A 21,011-nucleotide genomic window follows, 5' to 3' on the forward strand; every position below is an offset into this window, starting at 1 on the left:
GGTGGACTTGGCAGTGCCAGGGTAACAGTTGGACTCTATGATCTTAAAGATCTCTTCCGACCAAAATGATACTATGAAGTCACTTAGCTTACAGCATAAGCGAAAACTTGCAGGTGGAGAGTGTTAACTCTTTCATCAGTGTGCAATCCCATAACTTTCTAATTGAAGATTTTTTCCAAAGCTTCATTGAGAGAGTATATTGGCATGGATGCATGTCTTTCAGATTGTTTCTAGAGTATACTTACCTGTTTGAAGCCCAGCCCCAGCAACTGTGGTGCTCTGCAGCTTTTTTCCCTCTTAACTGAGAAGGATCCTACTTTACTATTTGCAATGTTGGCTGTAGTGGTGCAGCTGATTCACAGATTAGATTTCATCTTACTTTGTAGTCTGCAAATACAAAAAATGAGGGGAATAATTTCATTATTTTATTGGAAACACATTCTTAGCGTTTTTCCTGAAGAGCTGCATTCTGGAGAGGTAAATGCTAGTATAGCAGTGCTTGCTTGTATAACTTGGGTACCAATTTGTACTTATTTATCCGTGGCTTGCCTCCTCTTCTGAGCTATTTATATGTATATAGAGAAACACATTAGCAATTATCCTTTCTCTTATTTCACCTAACATCTCTTAAATTGGATGCAATAGAACTTGTATAGGATTTGTGCCTTGTACATGAAATTCTTTTTGTGTATCTCTGTCTTGCAGATTTGTGAAACCTATCCTAGAGAACTTTATGTTCCTGTAACTGCAAGCAAACCTATAATTGTTGGTAGCTCCAAGTTCAGAAGCAAAGGAAGATTCCCAGTGTTGTCGTATTATCATAAAAACAAAGAGGTATAGTGTGTCTTCCTCTTAATGCAAATGCACTGAAAACTATTTCTCAACACTTGGCAGTAGTTTAGGGTGGGTAAGGAAGTAAGTACAGTGGCTTGTATGAATGATATAACTCATGATAACCTTAAATAGAGCTGACACCAGTGGTGTCTAACAGGATGCTGAACTAAGCTAAGCTAGTTTAAAAGAATTCTTTAAGTAATCAGTTGAATCTCTTAAAGCTTTTGGAAACTCACCTTAAGATAACTGAAGGCAGTTTTTTGTCAAGTGATCTGTCTTCCTTGATGTATCAAGAATAAAATCTGTCAGGTCAAAATGGGGGTTTTAAAAAAAAACCCAAATCAAAACCAAAAACCCTAACCAAAACACAAACAAACAAAACACCAAAAGAAGAGAGCTGATTCTTTAAGGAGAAATTTGCAAGGTAAAAAGAACTTGAGAAAGAAATAAGATTTTGCAGGGTTTGGTAGGGAGTGGTGTGAAGCAGTATCTGCCTGTCTCGGCTCAGGGGTGTCTTTGAAGGGAGAGGAGCATTGTCACCTTGCTGAGTTGAGAAATGTATGAAGAATGAATGTTAAGCTATTAAATGCATTTGAAGATAATTACCATTTGGAAGATGCACTTGATACCTTCTGAAATATAACATATTGTTGAAAATGATACGATGAAAATTATACCAGACAATTGCATATTATACTTGCAATAATAAAATCATACTTTCAGTAGTAAAGCCAACTATAATTAATTTTATGCCAGGACAGTAACATGCTTTCCTGAAGTGTATTTTCTCCAGCCTATACTTTTGTGACGTTTTTATACTTGAGCAAAGTCCGTTATGTAAACTGGCATCTTGCCTGTGTAGATAAACTGGAAAAAAAATATTTTGTTAAACCTTTAGATTTAACTTTTAGGTACCATGTTTGAAGATCTTGGGTGATGTGCTTGAAGTTGGAACACCTGAGCTTTTTTCAGCTTAGTGCTGTTATCTGCCAAATGAAACAATTTGTTTCAGTGTCTTTTTAGAATTATGCAAAGCATTTCAACTGCAAGGATTAAACTGATGGTAACTTGTTTTTTGTTCTTTATGATAGGCTGCAATCTGCAGATGCAGTCAGCCTCTCTCAGGTTTCAGTGCCAGGTGCCTGGAAGATGAACACATGTTGCAAGCCATCAGTAAAGCAAATCCTTCAAACCGCTACATGTATGTCATGGACACCAGGCCAAAGGTGTGTACTTCAGACTCTACAGATAAGCCTTTCTTCCTGAACATTAGAGTACACAGATACAGTGTAATTCTGAAAAAAAAGGAGTTAAATATTACTCCATCATGAGCAAAAATGTCCTTCAAAGGTAAGGTGAGGCCTCTCTATTCAGGCATTTAATTTCTTGCTTTCTTAAAGAAGTCGAACCCCTCTCACAGTTCAGCTAGAACTCACCAAATATGCTAGTAAACTTTGGAGGAGGTGTACTTAAAAAATATACTTAAAACATAGTTGAGAAGTGAATAGTTCAGTGCTATCCAAGTCATTGTAACTGTTTGAAATTAAATTAATGAAATAGTGAGCTGTTTTGGAGTTTCTTTAAGAATGGGAGTGCTGTGTTCTATGTAGATGTTCTGTGAAAACTGCTATTGTTGTCTGTCTTAGCCAGGAAACAGCAGGGGAAATTCTGTTGTAGCCTTCTGAGGTTGTACTTCATCACTGTCTAATTAAATTGAATTCTAGTGGGTTTTTGACCTGCATTGGAATGTGTGGAGTAACTTCTACTCTTTAGACCTTCTGTGTTTAAGTTAGTATTCATTTCACCCAATCTCTGAGCATAGAAGCTGGAAAATAAGGATGTAAAATGAAAATCCTACGCTGTAGGATCTGTACTTACTTTGAGCAGGGTTCAACAGTAGGTCGGTCTGATAGACTGGAACTGAGCCAATTGTGGGGTTTTTATAATTGTAATTTTTATAGCTGCAACAATTTATTGGCTTCTTGCCCCCAGAATTGCCATTTTTAGGATGCCTGGAAAGTGCTTAGGTCTGGGTCTTACTCTTTCCTTTTTAGGTTAATTGCTTTGTAGTGTCTTTGATCAGAAATGTTTGAAAACAAGTAAAGGTTTGCTGGTGGGAAGATGGAGAAGACAATAGGAAATAATTAAATTATTAAATGTGTCATTCAGATATGTCAACTCTAAATACGTTGCTTTTTATGTACCATACCTTTCTTACACGTGAATGCTTTCAAGTTGATTTGCCACGAACTGTTAATTTATTAGAATCTGTACACAGTATGTGCTCTTGTGTGTTTTTTTTTTTTTCCCCAGTGTATTCCACTGAAATTGCGTTACTTTTGTTTCTTAATTTGAGATTTTTATTTCAAGTACTGTTTTTCAGTATTTTTATTTTGCCTTTTTAAGCTTAATGCAATTGCAAACAGAGCTGCTGGGAAGGGCTATGAGAATGAAGACAACTACTCTAACATTAGATTCCAGTTTGTTGGCATTGAGAATATTCATGTAATGAGATCCAGCTTGCAAAAACTTCTGGAAGGTATGTTCTAAATGTACCTTAACAGCATATATGAAAATAGGATAAATATTTCACTGAAGTCTTTAATAATAGCTTACACAAACTCTATTGATATTTCTATATTTTATACCAGCTGTATTTATTACCAGCTGCTTGTGCTCTCTGGTAGTGAATTACCTTAAACCTTTACCTTTGAACTGTAAACCCAATGAATGGAGTTGTTTTAAAGAAAACTGAGTGGCACATATGTCTTGGATGAACTTGGTTAGTATGTCAGTGGCTTGTGGGAAAGACTTTTGTGTTCTCTAAGTACACATGTATGTATACACATTTGTAATATAAATGCACAAAAGAGTGTCTCTGTACATACAGTTTAATAAATAGAATACTGTTTCTTCAAGCAGCAATTAGCTCCACAGAATTCTCAGTAAGCACATGGTCTGTACCAAACTCTACCTCTTCAGCCTGGTGAGCTGCTTCTGTGCTTGTAGTTACATCTTAGAGTTTGTGGAGAGGGGGGCAGGGGAAAAAGCAAACCACTTCACCATGAAAATGGAGAGGTAGAAGTTTAAATATTTCTGTTAATGTTTTGTTTAGGTAAACAGCTGAAAACAGATTTAAGATACTTTGTGGAGTATTAATAGTGAGATTACAGCGGCAGAAGTCAGGCTTCCACACCCAATAAACGATACGTATGAGTGCTCGCCTTGTAGAAATACACAAATATTTCCAGTCACGGAGAAGGCTTACACTTGTATGGAAGACTATTTTGATAAAGACATTCTGGCTACATTGGTCAAGAAATCTTAGACTGGTGATATAATCTTCCTTCACTCTCATTAAGTCAGTATCTGCTGCTAGCCTGTCTTCAGGCACATTGTGTGGAATACCGTTGAGCCTTGATAATGTGTTTTTGTGGTTATTCTTGCATATGCTTTATTGAAGGGAAGGAACAGTAGCATGAGCCTTTTTTAAAATTTAGGATAATCATTATTTCTTTCATTAATATCTTCTTCAGTTCCAGAAAACTAGCCAGTAAATCTTCTTTTTGTTTTTTTAAGAGGCCTTCTGCTGCAGAAGTGTGTGCATCACACTTCAGCTTCACAGACTTCCTATTCCTTTCATTTGGCTTAGCATTCTACCAATAGTAGGATTATTACCATGTTAGCAAATATGTTTCTGCAGCTTTCATTAAGGATGAAATATGTTATAGTTTTTCCTTGTATGGAGAACTAAAACAAAATCATATGTAATGTCTATACTTGTTCTCTGGATCAGGTTTTGGGGTAAATGAACACAGTTGTTTTACCTCTGTTCAGTCTGTATAATTCAATAGAGTTTTGTCGAATCCTAGTCCAGAAGTAGAAGCATCTCTAGGGAGATGGAGTTCTTGCTAGGAAGGACTATTTAAATTTCAGGAGGTATGCGATAATTTACTCTTCAGACCCCTGTAGAAATGTTCCATCAGTGGGGTGATCAGGAAGGAAGTGCTATGGAAATGGTTTATAGCTTAAAATGAGGAAAGTGCCATTGAACTTCTGTGTACCAGCTTCCCCTCCATGTGCTGAACTGAGTGTTCTTCAATCAGGAATGTGATACCTGTGACCCTGTTCTTTCAAAAGCTGTTGTGACTGAGACTGTCCTTAGTTTTATTTATAACAAACAACTGTTATTCCTTCTTCAGCATGTATCCTACTCCTAGGCAATTTGTCCATCTTCCTAATTTCCTTCAGAATCAAACAATTCCATTTGCAAGCAGAATGTGAGACATAAACCTTCCCAACATCCTTTTGTAATGGGATTATGCCATGGAGCATACCAGGGTGATTTACAGTCTATTTTTCATCTCTGATTCAGCTGGTGTTTAAATATCTTGCTTGCAGTGAAACTAAACTTTTGTAAAATGGTTTTCTTCAGTGTGGACATGATGACTCTGCTCCCCTGATGGACAGACTGCCCATCTATGTAACACTAATGGAAGAATCTACACATAGACTACGTTTGTAGCTGTGGTATTGAAGTCCAGGGTTTATATATTTAAAAAATATAGTATTATATGTCAAAAAAGGTTGAACTCTGATAAGCAAAAGGGTTTTGCCTATGTCAAGAAACAGCATTTCTGTGGGAAATATTTGAGGAAAAGGCTCAATAATTTCTGCTATAGTTGGTGCATATATTTTGGTGATGGAAGTGTGTTAATTAAAGGGTTTTTTTGTGGCTTTTGTTGAGTGTATATATGGGGGATGGAGGGTTGTTTATTTGTTATTAAAAGCAATCTCTGCCTCTAGCCAACTGTGTTTCAATCAGAAGGTTTTAGTCACCTCTTGAGCTGCCTGAGGCAATCAAGCAATGCAATGCAACGTTGAGGTTTAGGGGCTTAGATGCATGTGGGGCGTGCATTTATGATGGGATGCATATAGCCAAAGCTATCCTGAATGATTGTGAAGTAGCTAAACATCTTGGTGGTAACATAAATAATCTTTGACTCCTTCTGAGTCCATAAGGGACTGGAAATTATTCTTTCAGCATATTAGTGTCAAAACAGTGTCAGTGCAATTTCTTTATTTTGTCACTAAGTAGTATAAAAATGTCTGTCTTAATTCTTTGGGCTCAACATCTGTGTTCTTTGCTTTAGTTTATTAAAAAAAAAAAACTAGTTAGAAGGGGCAAATAGCAGTGTGAAATATTTCTACCAAGCTGAAAATTCTGATCAAAAGCGGATTTTGACAGCAGTATCTGGGTGAAAACCAACTGAGGGCTGGAAGCCTGTTTATTTTCTAGCTGCAAGTTTATGCTTTAAACCATAAGCTAGAGAATATAGGAGTGAGTGGCCATGAGTAGTGCCTCTAGACATCGTCTTGTCTGTCCAGTCCCTTCCCTGCTGACGTTTGACTTTCCAGATATTTCAATATTTTTTGTTTCTTTACTACAGAGCAGTGGACCTGTTTGTGTACTGTTGTGGTCAAATAAGTGTGTGGAACCACTGGTGTAGAGAGAGTGTGAGTTGGCTGAAAGGATCAAGGTCTCAGCTGATTTCCTCCATGTGGCAGACCTTCTAGAAGGAGAACTCTTGCCTAACAACGCTATCTCCTGGAAAGACTAGCTTAACCTTTACTGCTTTTACTGATACTTAGACTCACCTTTACAGTTAGGTCTGGGATCCAGGGATTTCTTAATATTTCGTTGCCTCATGGTGCTATGGCTTGCAAACTCTTTTTCTAGATGACAGAGATCTAGCAGCTTTAGAAAAGGTGCTGTAATACTTATTTGGAAGTCTGAATTATCTCTGCCAGTTCAGCAGCAACTGCCACCATGACTCTTCCTGAGCAGTGGACAGTATATCAAAACTTGTGTGGCTGAAAGCTGGGAATCGTGCAGTGCAGGTAAAGAAAAGCTCCATGAGGCAGTGCTTTAGGAGTTTATAGCCTTTGTTACATCAAGGTACTTGACTGAACATGAAACTGCTTCACAGAATGACTTTGTGAATTTTGTTCTCTGCCTTTCCTGCTGACTCACTTCCTCCCATATTTGAAGATAAAGATTATTTTGCAGTTGCTGTATGAATATCCCCACTGACAGCTTTCAGCTGCAGAGCCTTTTTATTTTCATTTGGAGTGTGCTAGCTTGATAGATATAGGCTTCTGCTGTGGCAGGAGGAGGTATTTTTGTAGATGGCAACCTTGGGTATCCTCTCTTAGAATCACACATTGTTGCTGGCTGGCATAACTTCAGCTATTTCTTTTTTATTGCCAGAAGTTTGTCACGTTTGGACAGCAATGTTACTGTGTGAGTTGCTACTCAAAATCATACATGAACCAGGTTATCTGTCTTATTTGTGAACTGGTGTCTGTGTGAGAAACTTTCAGTCTACATCTATACCCCTTGCTGTTACACTGCAAGGCAGCTTTCCTTTAACTTGGGTTCTTCCCTGCCCTCTCAATTGGCATTATTGTTGCAGGATCAAAGTATACCAGGGAAGAATGGTAGAGATCAGAGCTGGAATTGTAGTATGTCAGTTCTGGAGGCAGAAAAAATATCAATGGTTTTCAGTTTATCACCATGTCCTTGTACTGCACTCGCTTTATTCTTCTTAGCAGAGTGGAGAAGGTGAAGAAACTCTGGCTGTCTAACTTCTCTGAACTGTTTGTATTGTTTGGATGCAGCCACATCCTACTAGTAGTTGTAATTTTTAAGTATTTCTGGTAAGCTTTTGGCATTTGCATTGCCTTCCTTGGTAAGGTGAGGGTAAGGTTCCCTGTTGGGGATAACCAGTGTATTTGCTTTGAATGTTATTTTGTCAAAAAGACAAAGATGTTACAGTAACCATGAATGACAAGAGTAGTTCTATAGAGTTGAACTTTGGAAAGCACGTTGTAGTACCCCTCTCAACTATTTTAGTGGTGGCTTTTGAAGGATTTCTAATAAGCTTACAGCATAGGGCACTAGAAACAATATACAATTATTCCTTTTTTCTCTATTGCAGGGTATAGGTAGCTGCAAATGCTTAAGGCTTTCTAACTCTTGGTTTCTTTCAGTCTGTGGCACAAAGGATTTGTCTGTCAATGACTTCTTGTCTGGTTTGGAGAGTTCTGGTTGGTTGCGTCATATCAAAGCTGTGTTGGATGCTGCTGTCTTCCTAGTTAAGGTAACTTGAATGCTGCTTTGTTTGATGGCAAGTTGGCTTGCTACCAGGCAAAATCATACTTTAATATTATGTTGTGTAAAACTCTGACCTTTTTAGAAGTAGATACTTAGCATAAACTGATAAAACAGCATATCAGATGTAAGTATTGCATATTTCTTTATGACTGGAGATGTTAAATATGCCAGCTAATGTTTTGGGATTGTTTTAAATGCTGTTGGGACATAAAGGGATTCTTATGCACCCTGGTTCTTTTAAGTATTTATGAAAGGTGTAACCAGTTTGGAGGTGGATGAAGCAAACCATTGTTTAGTGTATACCAAAAACCTGAACTCCAGGGGTGCTAATTGCAGAGAAATGTAATTGGCTGTGCTGACTTCATCTGGCAAGGAAATGGGGCTCTTCATGAAGACTTCAGAGGAACAGTTGCCTTTGCCTGGCACCTGTGAAGCCAAGGGCTTGACCTGAGGGAGGCTGGGTGAAGAAAAAAAACCTGGATCTGTTGTTTTTACTAGGTGAAATAATGGAGTTAATTTTAAAGTGGCTGATTCTCCTGAAGCTGACTCTCAAAAATACTTGGACTAACAGGATGTTAATTCTTAGCTGAAGCTAATAAGTGTTCCCTAGTCCTTAACTTTTGTGTAGTATAATGATGAACAAGTGGGTATCTTTAGTCATGCGTTTGAACTGGTTTGTTTTAGCATGTTTGGTCTGTAGTATATAGTCTACTTCTTTCTTATTATGCATTTGCAAGGGGTTTTTATAAGTTTAGTTTTACAAGGGGTAGAAAGAGAACTGGTAACCACTCTAGATGTTCTTGTTACCTTATGCAAAGGTGGTAGTGGAATTTCTTTTATTTTTAAGAAATTTTCTATATTTTCCATGGCGAGAAATTCCTAGTTTTCTGATAGTATCAAATACTTTCTTTATAATAAACATTTTTTCTGGCTTTGTTAAAATAAAATCATCTGTGCTGTGAGTTTAGGAAAAGCATACCTTTTGTATTTATTTACCAAATTTTGATTTCTGTCTAGAGTAGAACATTCACTAAGGAACAACTGTTTTGCAGGCAATAGCAGTTGAGAGTGCGAGCGTATTGGTGCACTGCTCAGATGGCTGGGATAGGACTTCCCAAGTGTGTTCTCTTGGAGCTCTCTTACTAGATTCCTACTACAGAACAATCAAAGGATTCATGGTAAGTGAGCTCTTGCATTGCTGTGTTGTTCCTTGGGAAACAAAGGATGTAAAATGTTTGTGTGAAAGTGAGCAGTGTATACTTACTGATACTTGCTTTTTGTAGTTACAAATATAAGATTTGCAGTCTACTGATACATCGCTCTTTTAGAAATACTTTGCTCCTGGGAAGAACCATTTATATAAAATCTAAAAAACAGAAATGCAAATAGCAGATTGCAACATTTCTGCAGGGTGCCTAAAGCAATGATTGACTTTTGCATCAAAAAACACCCCTTACCTATGAAATGTAAGGATTCCAAAGTGCTTATGTGAGACAATAAATGTACAAAATCATAGCAACTGTTTGTCACTTGTCCCAAAATCAACATCAAAATCTAACAATGACAACAGCCCCAGTGACAGAGGCCTGAAGCTATTTAAGCAACCTAAATTTCTTTGTCTTTCTATAGAGAGGAGTTTTGGTATTATTACTCCAAATTTTAGAGCTGTAAAATAGTGTTTTGCAGTGACTGTACAAGGTACTATGGGAACTCTTGAAAGATAACCAATACATAAAATTAATTTTATGTATTGGTTACAACCAACTACCACAAATATTACAAGCAGTGAAAATGAAACTGAGGAGGAATTAGAAGAGGATTTGTTTCTGGTGAATAGGGAGAATGTGTATAATCTTTAGGGAAGTAATTTCATCTTTTTGGTTTTTTAGTCCTCACCACTTTGGGAATCTCATTAAAGACTTCCAAGAAAATAAAGGAACTACCAAGTCACGAGTAGTTGCTCCTACTGTAGTTTGACTCAGATTTAAAATACAATATATCAATAACCTGTGGGGTTAATGCTACAGATGTAAGACTGAATAACATTTTGAGATTTTTGTTTGGTTTTACCTTCTAGGTCTTGATAGAGAAAGACTGGATCTCCTTTGGGCACAAGTTCTCTGACAGGTAGTTCATTCTTCCAATACAGTAAAATGTGTACCGTGAACTGAACTAAGGGTTCTTAAAGACAACTTGTAGATGTTCAACTGCTGCAGTGTTGCTAGAAATTTTGCAATGAGCAAGCTATTTTCAGTAGACAATGTATTTTGTGTTTTGCTTTTTATTCAAATACCTATTGGATAATTGATTTATATTATAGACACAAATTTCTAGTGCTACTGGTGCCCAACTCTCAGAAGTCAGTAACTGCATCTCAGTCTGCATGTATGCATAGACGATGCAAAACCAATGTAAAGCTACATCCCAGCTATTTAGCGAATATAAAACAGTTTTGGAATCTTTAAAAAATGAGTTTGCATTTGTGTTTACTGTTAATGACAAAGTCAAGCCTACATTTAGAAGAAGTGTATGTTAAGAGTTCAGTTTTTCCCTTGATCTGCCTATCGCCAGCTATGACGATAGCCTTGCTGCTATTTACTGCTTACAAAATTGCGCTTAGCTCCTGTACTCCAAATGTTGACTATGGATGTAATAGACACAAAGGAATTTAACTGTCTTATGTTGCTTTTCTGTACTGAATACAGATGTGATTACTTACAAGTCAGAAAGACAGGTTAAATATAGACTTATTTCTATTCAAAAATTGCCCCAGTTTTCAAAGTTAGGTACTTAATCTCCAGACCAAAGCTAGTGTCAAGTTAATGTGCTGTGGTTTAAAAACAAGTGCAACTAAGACTTTTTTTAAACTTAGACCAGTTTCAGTCTGTTTATGGAATCTTTTTCAGGTGTTGTCAGTTGGATGGTGATCCAAAAGAGATCTCACCAGTGTTCACCCAGTTTTTAGAAAGTGTGTGGAATTTGACCGAGCAGTTTCCACAAGCCTTTGAGTACAACGAAGCCTTCCTCCTTCAGATCCATGAACACGTCCATTCATGCCAGTTTGGTAACTTCCTTGGAAACTGCCAAAAAGAGCGAGAAGAACTAAAGTAAGCAGATGTATTGTAATGTGTCTTGTTTATTCTAACAGACTAAGAACTCCTGTCAGTCTTCTTTATTTTAGGCTCTGAATAGAAATAGAGACAAGACTGGTAGTACTGAAAATGATATTGAACTGCATCAGGGAACAGCAGTGCTTGTCATGCTTTTGTACATTGAAGACAGTCTTTCTAATTCTCGGAGAAAACCCCATGCTTATTTTTCATAGGGAAAGTTAAGGCTTGTTTCTACCTTCTTTTCTGTTTGGTGTTGTGGTGTTGGTTTGTGGTGTGGTGTGTGGGTTTTGTTTTGTTGTGTGTGGTTTTTCTTTTTTTTTTTTTTTCCTAAAAATGTGTAGGCTTAAGTTTGGAAGCATCACCTCATTCTGTCCCCCAATCTATTTTTAGGTAACTTTAAAATTCTTGCCTGCTCAAGACTGATTACTGTCAGTTAGAGCTATTAATACTTATGTAAAGTTTTCATCAATTCATCTCTGTCTCAAACTGTATTTTAAAAGCATTTATTGCAACTATGCAAAGCTTGCACAGCATAAACACTAGTATTTCTAAAACTGATAGTTCTGCTTGACATTAGCATATGCCAGGAAGAAGGTATTACTAAAAGCTTTTAATTTAAGATTTATAACTATTTCTGGTAGCTTATTTGCCAAAAGTTAGGATGGGTTTATTATGTTGAGTTGAACAGTTTCTGGTTTTTGCTGGTGCTCAGTGTCTTGACTGTAATCTCTTTTTGCCTTAAGAGTGAAAGAGAAGACTTATTCCTTATGGCCATTCCTTCTGAATGAACAAAAGAAATACCGTAATCCTCTATATAATCCAGATTTTTCTCCAGAACTAACTCTTTTGGAGCCTAATACTGCATCATTCAATTTTAAGTAAGTTTGAATTACATACAGTATCTTTTCTTTGGTTCTTTATCATGCATAGTTAAAAGTGTCTCCTGCCTACAGGTTCTGGAGAAATATGTACCATCAGTTTGATCGAAGTATGCATCCCAGGCAATCTATACTCAATCTTATAGTGAACATGAACGAACAAAATAAACAGCTGGAGGAAGACGTTAAAGAACTGGAAGCTGTAAGTATTGCAAAATAAATGTACTTATTTGTGACTTGTTCAAAGTTACATTTATAGTCTAATAGGGCTGCTTTTGTATGAACATCACTACTGTATGGCATAACACTTGATCTGTGTAATATTGACTTTGACTTTCACTGTGTGCTTCTATGTTAAATGCCAGACTATGCAGCCAGTGTTCTGCTCTTAAACACAACTTATTGTGCCTTACTGCTGGACTGTATCATGTAAAAGTGCTTCTACTACTAAAGAAAGCATTGCTGAAGCTGGCTTAATATAGTTTAAATTTATGTGAAACTTGCCTTAGATGACAAGGTACCCATTGTAGCTCCAGCTGTGTTGCTAAACCAAGGAGACTGAAAATGTTTTATTTCCATTATAGCTACTAAAATGGAAGCAGTAAGTATTGTCCTTCTCTTAACTTCATATGCAGATGCATGCTATCATAAGTCACGGTAATTATGGGGTATACAGAGTGTGCTGCTCATTTGAAGATCAGTAAATCCAGGGATCGGTTTTCTATAAATGACTTCTAATAGGTTGCTGCAGTAAACAAGCAGGAAAGACTGAACACTGTATCCCACTTTATTCTAGTGTGACTTATTCTTGTCAGTTAAGATGCTGAAACTTCAGAACAATACCTTTGAAGAAATGCGAAAGTTCTCTAATTATCAATTTTACTTTTTTGTATGGCTAGAAATGGTAACACTTAACTCATGTTATTCTGGGGTGCGGGAGAGGAAAGTACAGCTTTTCCAAGAGGAAAGATTTTATTAAACTGATCTTACTGGTACATAATGAATTCCAGTCACTTAATCTTAAACTGTTTCAGGTCTTAATTGTGTATCTAAAAGTTTTTGTGCAATTGAAGAAGCAAGATGAAAACTCAAGATAAAGCAAGCAGAAGACTAAGCAAGATGAAAATTCAAAACTGAGACTTTACTTCACTAGAACCTTGTTCCAGGGTGTTAAATGAGAAATGTGGGCTTAGGTGCAGTTGAATGATGAAGAGATTGAGTTATTTGAAATCTTGATATAGACTTTCCTACTGCTGTTCTTCAAAAAGTTGGTGTCAGGAGACACTGAAGTCTTCTGGGCTCAGTAGAGGTTTTTTGTAGAGCACAAACACATCAACATCAACAAACAAAAACAAAACTGCCAAACTGACCATCAAACAAAACCAGTTCAGTTAATTAGTTCAAGCTCCCAGATACTGGGTGATTTTTTTTTTTTAATTAAAAAAACAAAACAAACCCCAAACACCGCCCCCCCCCCAAAAAAAAAAAAAAAACCACCCACAAAAACACAAACAAAAAACAACAAACAAACCCCACCAAAACACCTTCTTCTTTTGCTCTGTTCTAGGACAGGTCCTTTCCTCCAGTTCTGCTTTCTAGTTGACATCTTTTGGTATATTACTTCATTGGAACAAACTGTATTAGCATTTTTCCAGATATAAAGGGAAGTCTTTTAGAAAGCTTTTAGGAAGGACAAAAGGGCTGAGGTATGAAGTTATGTTTTAAGAGCCTCATGGTCTACTACAAGCTCCTTGGTTGCTAATAGTACCAAGGTCTTTCTTCCTTTGCCTGTACCTCAGAAAGTATTCCCATCGTGATACCAACCGAACAAGGGGCAAGCCTGGAAGACCCTCTCCTTCTCTACAGACATTGACACGCAACCTTTCTGCCTTCTGTTCAGCTGCAAACTTTAAGCATACAGTGCTTGTAGCATCTGCTGTAAATTCTGTGGAGAAAAATATTGTCCAATGGCCTAAATATATTGGATGCTTTTAAGATTCAGCTGGACGGGGTGCTGGGCCATCTTGTCTAGATTGTGCTTTTGCCAAGAAAGGTTGGACCAGATGATCCTTGTGGTCCCTTCCAACCTGGTATTCTGTGATTCTATATGTGTAACCCAGGAATTGGCCAGCACTTCTTTCAAAGCAGAATATTATCAGTAAAGCAGTGATGCTCACTGCTAGTAACCATTTTCTGTATTTCAGAAAATAAAGCAGAGAAATGGACAGTTGGATACAATCCCTGTGAAAGAATGTCTGCAGTCTGCTCCTCCTGCACGGAAAACCCCTCCCTGCTTCAAAAAGCAGCAGCCACTGATCCCTGTGAACGATGCTGTAAGAACTATAGAGGGCAGCAACACAGCAGACAATCGCTACAGCGAATTCGTGGAAGAGTTCTCTAAAGCTGAGCCTGCTGTTGTCAGCTTGGAGTATGGAGTGGCCAGGATGACCTGCTGATTAAAATCCAGTACTGTGCACCTCGTTGAGACTGATTGGACTGAGAGATTATTTTGAGGATGGGTCTGTGCTGCATGACCAAAACATGATTTGTATATCGGCAAGTTTTGTTAATGTAGGTTAGAACAGCATGCTAATTGTCAAGTGTTTGCTGTTCTTTTAAGGAAAAAAAACAAACCACACCACTGTAGTTGTCTTTTAAAAGAGATGGGGGGATTTGGTAAGTAGTGACTAAAAATTAAGGAATGATATCTTTTGGGACTTAAGTCAGTTTGCACTAAATTGATTAAATTGGTAATATTACCTTATTCAGTATAGGAAAACACAGGTGGTCTTTCACGAATGGATTTTATTTGGGCAAGAAAACTCGAACTATTTTAGGAACTGAAGCTACACGCATATATTACGTATGATATGATTATGTATACCCTTGTTTAATGTCACCCAGTACTAACTTTCAGTGTATTAAGTGCCATGGAAAAGTACAATATACTTCAAGTGATGAATAGTTGGCCTTAAGCCTGTCAGATCAATGATATTGTTGTCCTTTACTGCTGCAGTCTACCTGGCTCTGTTTACATTGTATTTGCTCAAATTTTTGTTTCCTTAAAACAGGACTGAATATAAGGAATGAAGTATGCCGAAGCTGGCACAGCCTTTCAGCCAGTAGCTCTATGAATGTTAATTTATCACTGAAGACTGTTCTTCCATTTCCACTGTTTAAAATGTGATAGATTGACCTGATTTTCCTCTCTGACAGCTCAGTAAATTGAGCATCATTGAAGCTACAGGTTGTCTGACTTTAAATGTTTGGATTTGTGGCAAAATAATGAAGTGTAGAGTAAAAAAGAGTGAAACATGTCATGTAAGAACACAGAACTTGGCCAATAACTGAATAGTTGTGTTCATTCAAATTGTTTACTATGTGCTGTACAGTTGTTCAGGTTGCAGGGATGGAAGCAGGAGGTTTTGAACGTGTAGTCTGCTGCCTTTGTTCCCAAGTGAAAAATGTTATTCATGTATCTGAAGCTCATGAGAAACTGAGTGCCTCCTAAATCGTTCACTAGAAGAAAATTGTAGTTATTGGTGAAACCCCCTTCTCATTTTGTATAAACTTGTCCAATGTATGCATATTTTAAGTAATTTCAGTACAATCTGGAGACTTCTATGTAATTGGAGAGGGGACAAAAACTTCTAGGAGGATGCAGTAGAGATCATGGGACATAATAAAAAATGGAGAAACTTAGTTTCTTTAACCTTCTAGTAAGGGAGAAGATTTTTGCTGTAGTTTGTCTTATGGTGGATTTTCTGAGTAGATAACAGAACAGGGAAGAAATGCCAGTGCACAGTTCTTAAATAAAGGTATAAATTAGAAATTTGGATATTAGGATCCCTAGGTATAATGTTAGATTAATGCCACTGATCTTTTATCTCTGGATTTAAGTAATTTTTGGTTGCAAGTGAAAATGAGTTTAGTCTCATCCTAATCCCTTAAGTCTATTTTGTTAAAATTACAAGTGTGCCACACTATTTGACATAATTGGCAGCATTTCCCCCTGCACCATGTTGGATCCAAGACTCCATTAACAAGGCCAGTATAGGTCATGATCAAGTTGCACTTGTGAAGCTGTCTGGGAGAAGTTAATTGTGACTCATGTATCTGAGTATTAATTCACCTGTTTCACCGATCTGCTTTTTGAAAGCCTATAAGTGTAAATAAAGATTGGTAAGTATTTTTATTCCCGAAGATATGAGCATAGTGTCATCTTTAAAGTACATTATCCAGTCATTTAAACACATTTAGAATTTCTCCACTGCAGGTTTTGATAGTATCACATTTGCACAGTGGTGCCTTACAGGATTGCTGCGAGAGGGGTTTTCGTGCCTTGTTATTTGTCTCCCCGTCATCTTCTGTATCAACTTGGTTCTGTGGTTTTCCTTTGGAAAAACATCTTACATATAAAGCTTGTATTTGTCACAGCAGTGAAACAAATTTATTGCTGACAATATAGGTGTTATCAATTTGTACTTATTTGTTTTAACATTTAGCTGCTCTGATGTGCCATGTACACTCTTCATATTTATTGTTTAGACTTTATAGACTCAAATGATTATACTAAGCTTTTTTGCAAATATTGTTGTATGTTGTTTTTACTTTAACAAACATCTGAGTGTCCATGTATGTAAGGCTGTTGAAGAAAAGATATGTTCCCTTTATTGTTGGTTTATTTCAGTCTTAGGCCTTTTTTGGCAGAGTTTAGTTCTTAGCAAAATGAATCAGGTTGCCTTTTTATTTTAAATTAAGGTAGGCTCGTTAGGTGAGCTTTAAAATGCTAAAAATCTGTCTGCTCAGGCACAGAACCTATTTCTTCATAAAAAAATACAATACTTTCTCATCTGAAGTAAATATTTTACTCCAGTTAATATGTGAAAAGAATTTTATAAGGCTGTTTTGTAGAGCAGCCTTCTTATAAAGTCCGGATAGCTCTGCCAGCTCAGCCCCCAGGGTCACCAGTGAGAGAAGTTCCTGCAGAGAAGCAGCTGTCTCTTCTCATTTGCTCTTCAGGCTTAAGCCAAAACTCTCCAAAGCACATGGGACCTGCGGTGAAGTAAAGAGCTGGTCATGAAGTGAGCTCCAACAGAAAGCTTGGCAGGATGGACAGGACTCGACACAGTGGGGCTGTTCTGTGTCCTTCAAGAAGGGTTTAAAAACAATCAAGAAAGTTGACTAAAAAAACTGGCAGAAGCCTTCTGGGAGCACAGAGAACTTTAATTCTTATTTCAGTAGATGAGCATTTCTTCATCATGAATGTGTTGCTCCAAGAGCAGCTACAGCACTGAAAGGTGTCCAGTACGGATCAAAATAATGTGCATAACTTTCTCTTTCGTGCTGTGGTATTAATGTGTAGTTGGTACATTTGCCAGTTGCTTGGGAATATAATGTCCCAGACAGAAAGTTGCTGTAGTTGCTCCTGTTCCATTGGCTGCGAGACTTTGGCACCTGTCGGTTCTGTGCTTCATCTTGAGAAGTCTTGGTCAAGTCCCTGGATTTCTGTGGTCTGTGCTGTGCTTGATCTTTTTTCCAGTCTGAATGCTATAGAAGAGAAATAATTCCTTTTAATTAACCAAGCTTATAGTCTCACCTGAGCAACCAAAACTGATTTCACTCTTTACTCCAGGCAGTTTAAAATATTTATTTCACTAGTACTAAAAGACTTGGGCTTATTTTGGGGAGGCTTGCTATTGTCATAATGTATCCTTCAATGTAAGTTTAAATATCCAGCTGTTCTGTTTTGTAGGATGACTGCCAGCTCAACAGACTAAGAAATTAATTAAGCAACACTGAACTGAGCCTGTGCATTTTGCACACATGTCCAATTACTAGTGACCTAGATCTAGGGCAAAAGCCTGAAGTCTGGAGAGTCCATTTAAAGAACTGGAACAGCAGCCCTTCCGTAAAACTGCACATCCCCATGTGGAACAAATGCCCTGATATCATGTTGGTTTTGAGGCAAAGCTACCACAAACCAAGATGTGACAGTTTGATGTGTCTCTTCCTCAGGATAAGCACACTGAATGTGCCTTGCTGGGAAAGGTGTCATGTTCTTCCTCTGTAGCTGCTGTTTTCCAAAGGCCTTTTGATAAAGTAACACATCAGCAAGTACCTGAGAATTTGCTGCTCCCATTCTGCTAAACTAAGCACGTAACTGGATGATGCGCAGTTGGGCTGAAGTGGGACTGGGGTAGCTTGGCTTAACTACTGCCCTCTTAAGGAAGTGACGTAAATAATACAAAAGCATTTGATGTTAAAATAGCACAGGGCACATGCTACCGACGTTTGTTCTTTAGAGTCCTGCCCTGCTCTTGAGCAAGTGTGGCTAGTGTGAGGGCCTTGCGTAAGCATGATGATTGCTTTCTAGTGAGTTTAAAGATAACCTGATTTCAAACTAGGTCATCCCTCCACAATGGTAATTTATAGATCTTTAGGTGAGAACATAAAGGTTGCTCTTAGCAACTAAACACAAGTTTTAATAATTCTAAACCTGTAGCTGATTATAGGCTAAGTATACTAGTTGCAAAACCTATATTAACCTTTAGAATTAGATCTTTAGACTGAAGTCTGCTCTAATGCTTTTGTGATTTATGCCACACTTTCCTCGTAGTGTTGCCTATTGCCATGCTTGATAGATGTAACAGGCTTTGGATGTTTCAAAAACCTGGAAGTATTGCAACTTTCTTGTGCTATGCTGAAGGCTCAGATCAGCCTTAGGGAGCAGTACTGGTGAGCTCATGTTTGATCTAGCTAGCTTGGCCTGCCTACATGTCAAATTGCACTGAAAATCAGCATGATATAATTCAGTGGTGCAACTTCTGTATGCACAATAGGCTTAAAGAAAAGGATGTAGTCAGGGCCCCTTGTCACAGCATGTAGCAAGGAACAGGACCCTGCTGGGACTTGTGAAAAGTAGCAGCACTAAAGCTGTTTGATGTCCAGCAGCAGCTTAGGGACTTAAGGTGATGGGTCAAAGACGTGCTATTTCTGTGATGAGTTTCCAGGTCCCGGAGGACTCAATGACGTGGTCTATTAAATACTTGTAGCTAAACAATTCTGCGCTGGCATCAAGCAACAGAAAATACACATGGATCTGGGTTTCTCAATCTACTGGCTTCAAGTAATAAATGTCCTGGTGGTGACTTTGAAATCAGTGTGCAGAATTTAGTTTATTCTTGTTTATAGTTTAGTTCTTGAGGTTGATTGTATACTGTTTATAATTAAATAGGATTAGAGTTTTTGGCACATACTAGCAAAGTGTTTCTCATCTTACTGCCAAGGTTGGCATGTACATATCTCATGCTTTGTATCTCTGTGTATGTTCCTGCTGAACACTTTTCTTGCAAGTAGGCAACCTCGGTGGAGTCCCATGCTGCCCCTCAAAGGCATTCCTCATTACCCAGCGTTACAGATTGCTTTTCTTGCTCTGCCTTACTGTTGCTCTTCCATCTTATAGTTTCTTTATGGCTGTCTGTCAGCAGTGTCTCTTGACAAACAGCTTTCCATCAGAGAAAACAGGTTTGTTGTTTTTCTGTCTCAGGGATTTTTACCCCTGAACTAGCGAACTTGAAAAATACTGCTTATTCTCCTTTTTGGGGCTTCTGAGTGCCTGTTGACTTCCACAGTCAGTTTACTTACACAATTTAGCTTTAGACCTGGCCATTTTAAAATATATATATATAGATATATAAAATAAAATCAAATGTTGGATGTGGCAAAGGGAAAGAAAACTCCTTCCATTGTAAAGTATCTGGAAAGACTGGCGCTGTTTCACTAGCATTTATTGCTCTATGTAACGCTCTCTGTAAAAGTAATTTTTCTGTGTGCTGGGATCATGCTTGATGTATATTGCTGAAGAAGCTTTAGCAAATGGAATTTTGTAACAAGTATTTTATTTGTAAGTGTTTTGAAAATCCATAAAGCTAAAAATAAAGTCTTAATATTGCCAGTCTAACTGGGCATTAAATAGTCCATATATAATAGCAGTGTATGAACACTAAACATATTGAATAAAGTTTTCATTTTTAAGGATTAATAGTATCTGATACAGACTATAGAATGCAGAAATGACTTGGCCTATTTATTAGTTTCTTGAATGATTTTGTAGATTTTAGACATGGGAGACTGGCTCGGCTTTGTGTTACTGACTGTAGACTACTAGTCTGTGAATTACACTACTCTATGCTTAATTTAAGAATTAAGTGTCAGGACAAGAGAGCTCTGTGTTTACTTAGCATTACCATTACTCCATAGTTAGTAATCCAGATTAGTGTTTTCAACAGCTCCAGCAAATCTGGTTAGGAAATTGGAGTCATTTTCTGGAAACACCAGCTTGTCTGTCACTTTTCCATTAACTATTAAGAATGGTTTTCTTTAATTCTTAGTTCTGAGGCTTCTTAGGACTACACAGCTATAGTCTTCTTTTAGTAAAGACAGCAATCATTTTTTGTTATGGTAATAAAACTCTCCTTAACTGGTACTTGCTATACAATGCTTGAGCTTCTTCCAGAACCATTTTACCCATATTTACTTCACCTACATCCAGCTCTATCTTGAGCTGCATGAGAATATGATTTCTGTTCATGGTACAAATGGAAGCTAATGTACCGGACCATTGCACTATGCAATGTATAGTCAATGTGGTGATATTTATTACCTCCTGCTGTAGGTAGATGCAGCTCAAAGGGCTCTCTTTAATCCATTGGAGGTTTTTGAGTGGCCTTCCTGGTGGTCAGGCTGTGTGCTAGAATACACTGTGGGAGAATCTGGTTAGTACCGTCAGGGGAAAAGGTCAAAACTCCAAAGTCAAGGCAGTATGTTTTAGCTGTGTGCCACAACAATCATAACATCAGTCAGCTGGCTTCTGTATGCAGTGGCTGTAGCTGCGACCTGAAGCGCACAAACATGTTCATCCACCTGTTTTTCTAGTGTGTGGATGCTATTGGATGTAGTAAAAGTGCAGAGTTTCATACGTGCACACATAAGTGGAGGGAAAACCCA

At 37.7% G+C, this 21,011-nt stretch overlaps 1 protein-coding gene across 1 annotated transcript in view; it reads left to right on the forward strand.

Annotated features, from left to right (window-relative positions):
• MTMR6 (myotubularin related protein 6) overlaps positions 1-19,693 on the forward strand; it is a 28,368-nt gene extending 8,675 nt beyond the window's left edge. The window contains exons 5-14 of the mRNA XM_082044698.1: positions 706-834; positions 1,926-2,060; positions 3,241-3,373; positions 7,888-7,997; positions 9,064-9,189; positions 10,089-10,138; positions 10,918-11,118; positions 11,868-12,002; positions 12,078-12,204; positions 14,207-19,693. Coding sequence (XP_081900824.1) covers positions 706-834; positions 1,926-2,060; positions 3,241-3,373; positions 7,888-7,997; positions 9,064-9,189; positions 10,089-10,138; positions 10,918-11,118; positions 11,868-12,002; positions 12,078-12,204; positions 14,207-14,458 — 1,398 coding nt within the window. The 3' untranslated portion in view covers positions 14,459-19,693. The remainder of the gene's footprint in view (positions 1-705; positions 835-1,925; positions 2,061-3,240; positions 3,374-7,887; positions 7,998-9,063; positions 9,190-10,088; positions 10,139-10,917; positions 11,119-11,867; positions 12,003-12,077; positions 12,205-14,206) is intronic.
• Positions 19,694-21,011: the final 1,318 nt, after the last annotated feature.

Source organism: Streptopelia decaocto (assembly GCF_964273445.1).
Source record: "Streptopelia decaocto genome assembly, chromosome: 1".
NCBI classification, from domain to species: Eukaryota; Metazoa; Chordata; class Aves; order Columbiformes; family Columbidae; genus Streptopelia; species Streptopelia decaocto.